The sequence below is a fragment of the Limanda limanda genome, chromosome 4, assembly GCF_963576545.1.
Source record: "Limanda limanda chromosome 4, fLimLim1.1, whole genome shotgun sequence".
NCBI classification, from domain to species: domain Eukaryota; kingdom Metazoa; phylum Chordata; class Actinopteri; order Pleuronectiformes; family Pleuronectidae; genus Limanda; species Limanda limanda.
Genome location: NC_083639.1, coordinates 10,398,879 through 10,409,542, shown reverse-complemented (window position 1 = coordinate 10,409,542; position 10,664 = coordinate 10,398,879). Strand labels below are relative to the sequence as shown.

Here is a 10,664-nt window from a genome sequence, read left to right as displayed (position 1 = left end):
ATCTACATGGTCCCTGGAGATGCCCACAGAGGATTCCCTTTCACTGACTGGATAGAGGCAGTTGGGTAAATATTCCTTTGAATACTTCTTATAATTACACAGGCAGATGTGGAAATGTTTTTCTATAGTAAAACTATTTTTAGAAAAATAAATTGATATATTGTGCCATTGCAGTTCGTAGCAGAGGCAATTCCAGATGAAAGCAAAAGGGAATCTTCATATGTGTGAATAGGAACATGCAAGTTTAGGCAATTTTGATTATGAATGAAGAAATCACGGGTAAGTAAATAAGCATATGTAATAATAAGTCTTGATAGCATCCATTTTCTTTTTTTCTATTTTTATTCTGAAAGCCCGACAGATATCCAGATGTCATATTGCTCTCATTTGGAAGAAGAATATACGTGTTTGAACACATGCAATTTTTACTTTGTCTGGTTTCAGCTTTTTAGCATTCTGCTCACTTACCTCAAAACCAGCATAACATCTTCTCAGTCAGAATGGGGTGTTGTAGGGCACCCAGACTCAGATCAAGAGTGTAAACTTAAACCTAGAACATTATTTGTGTTGTGATGCTTTTTATCAATTTACTTAAACAACAGCAACATAGTTTGCCCAATTTGCTTGGAAACTGCGACATTCCGGATAATTTGTTCTGGTCTTGACAGTAACTATGATGCTTGTCATCTATGACATGCAAGAGCTTGTGTTTTATTCGCCCTGACGGTGACTTGACAGGCAAACAGACAGAAGGGAACCATCCTGAAGAGGATGTTGGTTCATTATGTTATCTCCTTTTCTTTCTTCAAGAAATTGTATTTCTGAGTTGTTATTGGGGTTTTTTATGAATTGTCTCTCGGGCTTAAACAGACAATAAGGAATGCTCCGCTCTTTACTGCACCTGCTCCTGCAACTGAGCTTTACCCTGGGGTTCATGTAGCTGGTTGGAAACTTCAGTCTGCTCCCCCAGCAGGAAAGTGACAAGCTGCTTGTGTTTAATCCCCGATATAGCATGACAACATCCCTCTGTGTGAGCATGTGGAAACTGATAGTATGTTTGAAGTAAGACAACAAGGTTCAGAATAGGGATGTCAGCTGCACTGCACACTGTAGTGACTAAATCTCAACAAAAGTGATGTTTTTATCTCTTGTATCTTCCCTGTGTGCTCAGAAAAGATCTCCTCATGACCTCTTTTAGCATACATATAGGCATGTGAAAATGGTATTATCAATGACTTATCGTCCTTGTCTCTGCCAGTTTTAAGAATGAGGTCCCTGAAGAAGACGGTGCTGCTTGCCATCCTGGCATCCATAGTTCTGGTACTGGCGCTCCTTCATTCTTGGCCCACCCGGGCCTACACCACTGTGGATGTGTGGCAGCGACCAGGCCTGGAGGAGAGGCTCCCAGAACCAGACCCCCGATTAGGCAACATCCCATTTCGTGTTAGGGATACTGTGGCAAGGTAATTGTTCAAACAGGACCAGCTAATTTATTTTATAGATTGAGCCTGAGCTTAAACCTGATGTCCCTGATATAAATGTGTCTCTGTTGATCCATCCAGTTTGTTGGCCCGTAATGGGTGCCTATGTGAGGGTGAGAGTGGAGGAGTGAACCTGCCCTTCGCCCAACTCTTATTCCCGCGGGTGTCGGCTCACCCGCTGGACACTGCCTTTGAGGCCTCTGAGCTGGAGGAAATAAAGAGGAGACGGGCCAAAGAGTACAAGAGTTTCCAGAAGAGGTGAGCAGCACTGTAAAACAATACAGCCAGAGAAGAAGAATGGTGATGCACACAGAGTAAAACCCACATATGTAAAAAACATTTAAATAATTGTCTGTATGGCTCTGATAGAACCAGAACACAACAGCGATGCTTTTAAAAAGATCAAAAAGAAGAAAGGCTTTATTGCTCATCTTCTTTCCTCCCTACATTAAACTACTAGATTTTTCTCAGTCAAGAACAAAAACTGAAGGTGACAAGGTCTTTTATTTTTAGCTGCGACAGAACTCATAGCAAGTCATTTTATCTTTTCCAAGAGCTAAACCCACTCCCAGCAGTTTGTGTCCTTTTATTCGGTTGTGTTTGTGGCTGCATGTTGCTGTTGCAGCTTCATGCTCAGTGTGCATGTGAACATGTCTCCTCAGGTCAGAGACAGCTGTAGATGTTCTCATTGTAGCAGAGGCCAACAATCCCTTACAGTATCCAACACAGGGGGTGGAGGTCCGGCCCCTGAAAACAATCATCATCCCAGGTAGGACGTCAGAGACGGAGAAGGAGGGCAGAAGACTTCTATGATACTTTATATCATTGTCCAACAATAAATACAATTTAAGACAGACCAACACAGTTAAAAAGCCTAGAGAGTATTTCAAAATTAGTTTTTCAAAAATAATTTTTTTTTTTAACATTGTTTAACTTCAGCTGCTCACCATCAATGAGCCAAGACGATCACAAAGTAGTGTTAATACACAGTTATGTGATACATTCATTTATGTGTCTCTAAAACGGCTGATAACCAGGCAAACGCATCACTTAGAAAGTTACTATACACTTCTCGCCAATGAGCTGGAGTTTTTTTGAATGGGTGGCTAATGTGAAAACTGTCAGTATAAGGAAGTGGGTCAACTAAGTCTGTGAATTGTTGTCATATGCTTCCAGGCTTGGCCTTACACGATATTCCCAGAGACCGTCACTTGGTGAGTATTTCAATATGTCCACATGTTTCAGATCTCCCCAGGCTTTTCGTTTAATCTACTTTCCCTCCACGTCGCTGCAGATAAACATCACTGCCACACTGGGAACACTGAACATGGCAGCAGACGTAGACGGGGTGAAAGTCAAAGGTGACGGCGAGATGCACATGACTCTGTCGAGCAGCCTCCTGCCGAACCTGAACCGACAGCTGCAGTTTGTCACCTACACAAACACTCTGTTTCACCCCAGCACGGCCGACACAGGTGAGGCCTCAAACACAGCTCATGTTGTTTGTATCATCCACAGATTGTTTATAAAGATGGGCGATGCGTCTCCACTTGATCCCACTATCAAGTGAAGCGATACGAACGTTGTCATCCTGTGCATGTTGAGTCTGTAGCGATCGGGGGAGGGAGTCGCAGGAAAAATGAGCACTTGAACATATAATAAGATATACCTAAAATGACAGAAACATTTATTTAAAATTTAGGCTACTTGGACTTCTTAGTTAGTCCATGTCCCATCCAATAACACGGATGAGCCAAGATTTATGACCTATGCTGCAGCAAGCCACCAGGTGGCAATGAAGACGCCTTGGCTTCCCTTTTCAGGAGCAGTCCATCTTCTTTTTACAGTCCATGGTATCATCTCTCTTATTTTAAAATATTAGGATGGGCTTTTTCAGTGCTTTGTCATGTAAACAGTGAAATGCTGGGTGCTGTGTAACATGTCAGCAGCCACTAGCTTAGCTTAGCATGAAGACTGGAAACAGGAGGAAAAAGATGGCCTGACTTGAAAGTCGACTCATTGGCACGTCACATCAACACATCATGAGTCATTGGTTTTATCCCTACTTATATGAAGCGTAAAGATTTCTGGTTTTATGGAGGGTTGTGGTTGGAATATCTTCTCTTTTAGCACTTGCTACTTGTGTGTGCTACAGATGAGGACGTCATCAACAAGTACTGTTTTGTCTAGCAACATAGTTTAAGAGAGAAACTGTAATAAGTGAACACAAGTTTTAGAAGAAATAATCTGGAAAATTGGGCACTTTCTGGAGTTTGTACATATGAAGACTGCAGCAGTAGATTGTCCAGGTCAGACATGTTCACGACAACATGAAAAGGCTCAGAACACCAGAAAAGCAGGACAGGAAAAATTAATTCCACTGCGGGAAGTACAGTGTTTTTAGTTTCGGTTCAAACACATTGATGGTTCACTACAATACAGCAATCATTGGGATGTAGCTGCAAAACCAGCAAAGGAGTGGAAAGAGGAGATATTTGTGTTCTTCGACTCCGGCAACATTTCAGAAACAACATTGCACGCCCACTCGCTCGCTGGGAATTTTCCAGACATTTTTCCTTTAATTTGTACCAGCAGTTGTGATGAACATCAAACCTGGCGAGACTTCTGAAATAAAGAGAGGGAATGAAAAATAAACAGTTGCAGGCGTGTGCTTTTTATGCAGATGCAGTGAAGAGATGTGTGTGTGTAAAGAGTTGAACTACATGTATGTGTGTCTTTATCTGAAATATTGTGTGTGTGTGTGTGTGTGTGTGTGTGTGTGTGTGTGTGTGAAGAGTTGAACTACATGTATGTGTGTCTTTGTCTGAACTATTGTGTGTATGTATGTGTGTGTGTGTGTGTGTGTGTGTGTGTGTGTGTGAAGAGTTGAACTACATGTATGTGTGTCTTTGTCTGAACTAGTGTGTGTGTGTGTGTGTGTGTGTGTGTGTGTGTGTGTGTGTGTGTGTGTGTGTGTGTGTGTGTGTGTGTGTGTGTGTGTGTGTGTGTGTGTGTGTGTGTGTGTGTGTGTGTGTGTGTGTGTGTGTGTGTGTGTGTGTGTGTGTGTGTGTGTGTGAACTATGTGTGTGAACTGAGTGAATAGTAAATTCCCAGGAAATAAGACACAGGCTGAAGGCCTCTTCGAGTTCTTGGTGGGTGAGACGAGCACAGTCTCAGATTTGTGGCTCTGATGTCATCTTGGCAGTTACACGAGCAGAAATAGTGTGCATAAGCAGAGAATATATATAGCAGGAAGAGCGACTGACGGACATTCGTGTTTTCCCATACAGGCAACATTCAAATCAGACTAAACCTGCCTTTATATGGCAGCTGCTCATTTCATATGAATCTATTGTGGCTAGTAGGCTGCATGAATAAGAGATTCAACACTTGCGGATGTCAAACTGCAAACCCCATATTAACAACTGTGGAGCAGATAAGTTATAACTAGTTACACCAGTCGATTATATGAGGTTGTTTTTGTTGTGTCTTTTAGTGCAGTTTGAGACAGAGGGTCATCAAGCTGTCTTCAGTATCAAGATCCGTCACGGTGTCACGCCTAAACTGTACAACACTGGATCCAGAGGAGGTAAAACACAACACCTGCACTTGTCATAGCTATTTTTCATATTATTGTTGTTTGGTTAAAAGTTAAACTTTCTTCTCTCTGCTCTATCTATTCTCCATCCCTGCAGACTACAATGTCAGCGCCCTCGTTACCATAGCTACGAAGACATTCCTGCGTTACGATAAGCTTCAAGATCTTATCGACAGCATCAGAAAATATTATCCTACTGTCACCATAGTAATTGCTGATGACAGCGAAAATCCACAAACCATCTCTGGGCCTTACATCGAGCATTACATCATGCCTTTTGGAAAGGTGAGGACTGCTTTTCATCTCCCAGTTCTTTCTTTCGAGGCTCTTTGAAACTCATGTTTGGTGTCACGTGTCGCAGGGTTGGTTCGCGGGACGGAACTTGGCCGTTTCCCAGGTAACCACAAAGTACCTGCTGTGGGTGGACGACGACTTCATCTTCACAGCTAACACCAAGCTGGAGAAGCTGGTGGATGTTTTAGAGAAGACCACGCTGGATCTGGTGAGAGACAGACAAAATAACTCAATGACTGCGACGGTGGTGCTTATGCAGGGATGTCCGTGACATCATTGTGTATGTGTGTGTGTGCGTGTGTTAAGGTGGGTGGTGCAGTGCGGGAGGCCACAGGGTATACTGCCACCTACAGACAGACCATCTCCATCGAGCCAGGGGAGGAGGATGGTGACTGTTTACACCTGAGGAGAGGATTTCATCAACTCATCCAAGGCTTCCCCAACTGTGTCGTCACTGACGGTGTCATCAACTTCTTTCTGGCTCGCACCGACAAAGTCCAGCAGGTCGGATTTGACCCGCGGCTCACCAGAGTAGCTCACCTTGGTGAGTACAGTGAAACACTAGCATTTACCTCCATAATAAACACACTGCAAAGATTTGGCAAGTGACTTGTGTTTTATTTATTAGCATTTCTTAAATGATAACTGATCAATAATCAAATAGTGACGAAAGCAATCGTGGCATCCCAATTCCACACTAATCCACGCTAACACATTTCCTGCAATATACAGTTTTACTTAATGAATCTATAGAGCATTCGCTTTACCTTTTCATCATATTAATAGGAAAATTATACAAGGTGTGAAATGATGGAAAGCCCTCAAAGAAAGAAAAGTAAGCATGAATAAAGGCACATTTAATGTTCTCATAGCACATGAAAAGAGAAACAAAGACAAAAAGAGATAAATAACATTCCATCTAAAGGTTGGTCGACATTACACTAAACTATCTGAAAGGATCTGTTATAATTGACTAGACCCAAAACGCAGAACTCTGACACGTGTAAAATGGTGAACCAACACAATTTATTGTCACTTAAAACTGGAGGCAGAGTGAACAGGTAAAAAAAAAAAAAAGTCCCCCAGGGCGCGGCAGAAGAATAAAGAGACTGTATTGTGAGCCTGAGCACAGATCATATGACATCAAAAGATATAAGGATAAAAAAACAAACAACAAAGATAAGAGCTGGAGTTCCTTCAGGGTAATGAAAAGTATTAATGTAATCAGTCCACACTGTTAGTGATTTATGCTTTAAAGAGCCTTACCATATTTTAACTACTGAGATTGTATCATACAAAGTTGATAAAACTGGGATATTTTCTCGTCCACACCTACCAACATCACACGTTTCTACGGTTATAATTAAATATTAGCATTACTTTAATGGAAATTCAATTTACAAATTTCCCCCTCTCATCCACAAATTTTTAGGGTCGTTGATATTCTTATTTCTTCCTGTCTATATTATGAGAGTCTGATATTGAGTGAAATATCAAACCCATATAGTCTTTGACACACTTTTTCTGCCTCTGGGCCACTGACAGCCAGTGGCCATGAACACAATATCTCACGAAAGTCTTCGGGCAATTTCTTTAATTTTGGGACAAAACATTCAGTAGGACTCAAGATGGACTTGGGGTCAAAGGTCTAAGTCACTGGGACATGACACATGTGTTTCCTTGTGAACACAATATCTTAGAAGCACTTGAAAGAAATTCTCTCAAATTTGGCACCAACTTTAAGCTGGCCACACAGATGAACTGATTCCAATTAGGTGGTGAAAAGTCAATGTTGAAGGTCATGCTGGCCTCTCAAAGCTGCACTGGTTGGTAGAGGCATACAATGGCAGGGTGGTAATTCTAGATTTTATTGTTATATCTTATTTTGTTAAACTGATGTACAATGTGAATCCGTTTTTTTTTTTTTTAACTGATTAACTGACTGAGTTTTAATGAGTATGTTATTGCATTTAATTTATTTCAGAGTTCTTCATCGACGGCCTGGGATCCCTCCATGTGGGCTCTTGTGACGACGTCATTGTAAATCACGCAACCAAAATCAAACTGCCCTGGGTCAGCCAGTCAGACAGCGACAAGACTTACGCCAAGTTCCGTTACCCGCCGGCTTCCTCTGACGCCACACACACGAAAAATGGCCTCCTCTTCTTCAAGAACCGATTTCAGTGTTTGACTCATAATTAGCCCCCCCCCCCTCTTTATCCAACGGTTCCTCTGCTCCTCCTGAGTTGCCAAAGACCTCCACTGTGTCGCGTCAGATAAGATTTCAGACAAACACGTTTGTTTTGCCTTTCCCTTGAAAGCCTTGGTAATATTCATTCTGTCCGTGCACACTTCTCAGCTTTGAGCTAACAAATCTCTGACAATGTAAATATCCCGAAGCCTGGTATAGAAGTCCAGATGCTCTTCTAGAGTGAAGAAAGTAGTATCAAGCATATCTTCTGGTTTCCACACTTCAGTCACAGCATCATCTGGATTCAAGGTTATGAAGGGATTCTGCTTTGTGTTTGTCAAATCTTATCTGGCTAAATATTCTTCAGTGGATGGAACATGGAGACCAAGCTTTGGAGAAACTCTTGACAGGTAGCATCTTGACGGTCACTTCATTGTTCTATTCTAATGTGAGCAGAGGGATGTGTCCTCCTTCAATTTGCACTATCCATAAAAAGACTGAGCTTGGAAAAGCAACAGTGATTCAGTCTGGGAAGAAGGCGTCACCGTTAGCGACGACAAAGGGACACTTACCACTGGGGTTCATTTCAACAGATGCTACATGAAAAAACATGAGGTACCTTTGCTCTGTGACTGACTGGTCGTGCCAAAGGTGTGGCTGCTTTGCAGTGTTTTTATCTTGTTTGTGTTATGGTTTTGCTCGCCCCTTACCCAGAATCCTTTGTGTCATTTGTGAGTGATTAATCACGTCTGAAGGAAAGGGAACTCTCTGTTACCTGAACTGAGAGCGGCCTTTTATTTTTCTTCCGACCAGAAGGAGGATGAGGAGCGTTTCTGTCCAGTGCACGCCGACGAATGACGATGATACGCTCATGCCTGAAGCGACAACAGTGTTATTTTATACCATGGCCTTTAGATGGCGCCCTTGTATCACGCTATTTTTTCCTAATAAGTTAAAAAATGTTTTTAAACAGTTGTTTGTTATTAGCAAAGAGGTGCCAGAGATTTATAAAAGATTTTCTTTTCTTTTGTCCACCAACATGTGACGGTATCTCAGTCGCGAAACTAACTTCATCAGTAAATCTATTATAAAGAAGGCATTTTTGTGTAGTAATGTGCTCAAAACAATGTGTCTCATGTTAGTGTTTGTAATTGTTAAAAGTCAAGTGTGTACAATTTAGGTGAAAGGGATCTATTGGTAGAAATTGAATTGGCAGAAACACATTTATATTTACATCAGGAGCAGGTCCTCTCTACGGAGGCTGCCATAGTATTTTTTTTCAGTAGTCCAGACTCGACAAACTAAAAACCTTTGAGTTTTTATGACAAATGAAATCTACCACAGGTTCTCTTATGTTTGGAAGGGGAGGTTGAGGTGAGGGGTATTCAGCTGCAACATGCAACTTCACTGCTAGATGTCACTAAATTCTACACACTGAACCTTTAGCAAATCCATAGCATTTTTTTTAAACAGTGATATTTATTGTGTTGAAACAGAAATTGAACTTAGCCTGCTTCACCCAAAAAACACTATTGTGAGCCTTCTGATCACAACATAATGAGCATTTTTTTTATTTATTTATTTCAAATGTTGACATTAAAATGCCTGTGGGAAAAAAACATTTGTGCAATATTTTAGTCCAGCTCCAGAAAATTTAAGTCTTAATATATAACAAAAAGGCATCCAAGCCAAGGTCATTGTTGAGTAGAGTTATTGCTGTTTCTTCATTTAAGTCAGGTTTTATCGATTTTATGAATATGGGACTTTGACATCATCACACGCATTGGTTCACATCACTACATTCATTTTGTGACTGATCCAAAACAGTCTCCAAATACATTCCAAGGGTAAATGTTTTGGAATTATGAAGATAAAAAAGCAAATTGAAGCACTGTTAGATGTTTACTTTTTTTTTTTTTTAAAGGCAGCGCTATAATGTTTATTTTATATGAACACAGTGGTTATTAGACCCTTTTCATTGGTGAATGAAGAATCATTTAACTATTATAACCAATATTTTAGCCACAAATTAATAACATTTTCAGGTCAGGGTTGATTGAAAACCTCAGGGAGGTGAAGGTTGATTGTGATGACAGGGGCAGATTGAATGACACTATAAAAGTCGTTATTTGAGGCAGTATACTTGTACGTACATAGTTATGAGCCACATGTCATTGACCCAGTAAGCTGCTTGAGGCCTCTAAAAAAACATGTGGATAAAAGCACCAGCAACCACAGAGAAAGTACAATGGGAATTTTCTTTGTTTTTCTTCCACAGGTGTAGAACAGGGAGTTGATATTAAGATAAGTGGAGGACATGTGCTCGTCTCTCTCAGTTAAAAAACATGAAAAACCTCCCACCTGTTCATTCCACATATTAACAATAAACCATATGGTCATCAAATATTTCTACAAATGTAATTGTAATTGGTTCCAGCTCCCCCTGAATCCATAAAAGGCTAAGTGGTGTATTGTGGGGCTGGGTGGAGGGGATATTGTTTTTTATAGTATAAAAACCTAAATATTGGTAAATTAGGGAAGATGCAGTACTTCATAATAATGGGTAAAGACATTTTCTTCTTCCACCTGTACCATCCTGTGTGGGCTAAGGAAGGAGACTGGAAAGTTTAAAGACTGGAGGAGGAAATAAGCTGAGAAACTACAGGACAATGTTTTTATGATCCATGTGCAGCATTAGAGCTGTACACAGGGCTGATGTTCTGTCTGAGTGAGAAATGAGAACAACACAAGTTTGATCACAAATAAACTAACTAGGAGCATGAGCTAATATCTTTCCACAACAGGGTGCTGTAAACCAATGACTTCAATGTTGTGAAACTGTTCAAAGATCAGATTTAAAGAGAGCTTCAATACATTTTTCAGATAATCGTGAAAACTGGACCAAACCCTTCAGGCTAGATTTTTGAAAAATAAATAAAATCAATTCAGAAAATAAATGGCAGTGGAAACATGGAACCTATTAAGATACACTAAACTGTGAGGTTTGTGCCGAAGTGGGCGTCTAACGGAGTTGATCCTATGAAAATACGGAAACACACACAAAATGAACGAGTCAGAGAAAAGAGATCAGCAGAGTATC

The 10,664-nt window shown here is 40.8% G+C and overlaps 1 protein-coding gene across 1 annotated transcript; it reads left to right on the top strand.

Moving 5' to 3' along the window:
• b4galnt1b (beta-1,4-N-acetyl-galactosaminyl transferase 1b) lies at positions 1-7,606 on the top strand. The gene is made up of 11 exons (XM_061070297.1): positions 1-65; positions 1,259-1,463; positions 1,563-1,739; positions 2,144-2,250; positions 2,658-2,695; positions 2,776-2,956; positions 4,978-5,070; positions 5,177-5,364; positions 5,441-5,581; positions 5,680-5,917; positions 7,358-7,606. Exons 2-11 carry the CDS (start codon positions 1,267-1,269, stop codon positions 7,573-7,575), a joined length of 1,578 nt encoding a protein of 525 aa, XP_060926280.1. The 5' UTR covers positions 1-65; positions 1,259-1,266; the 3' UTR covers positions 7,576-7,606.
• Positions 7,607-10,664: the final 3,058 nt, after the last annotated feature.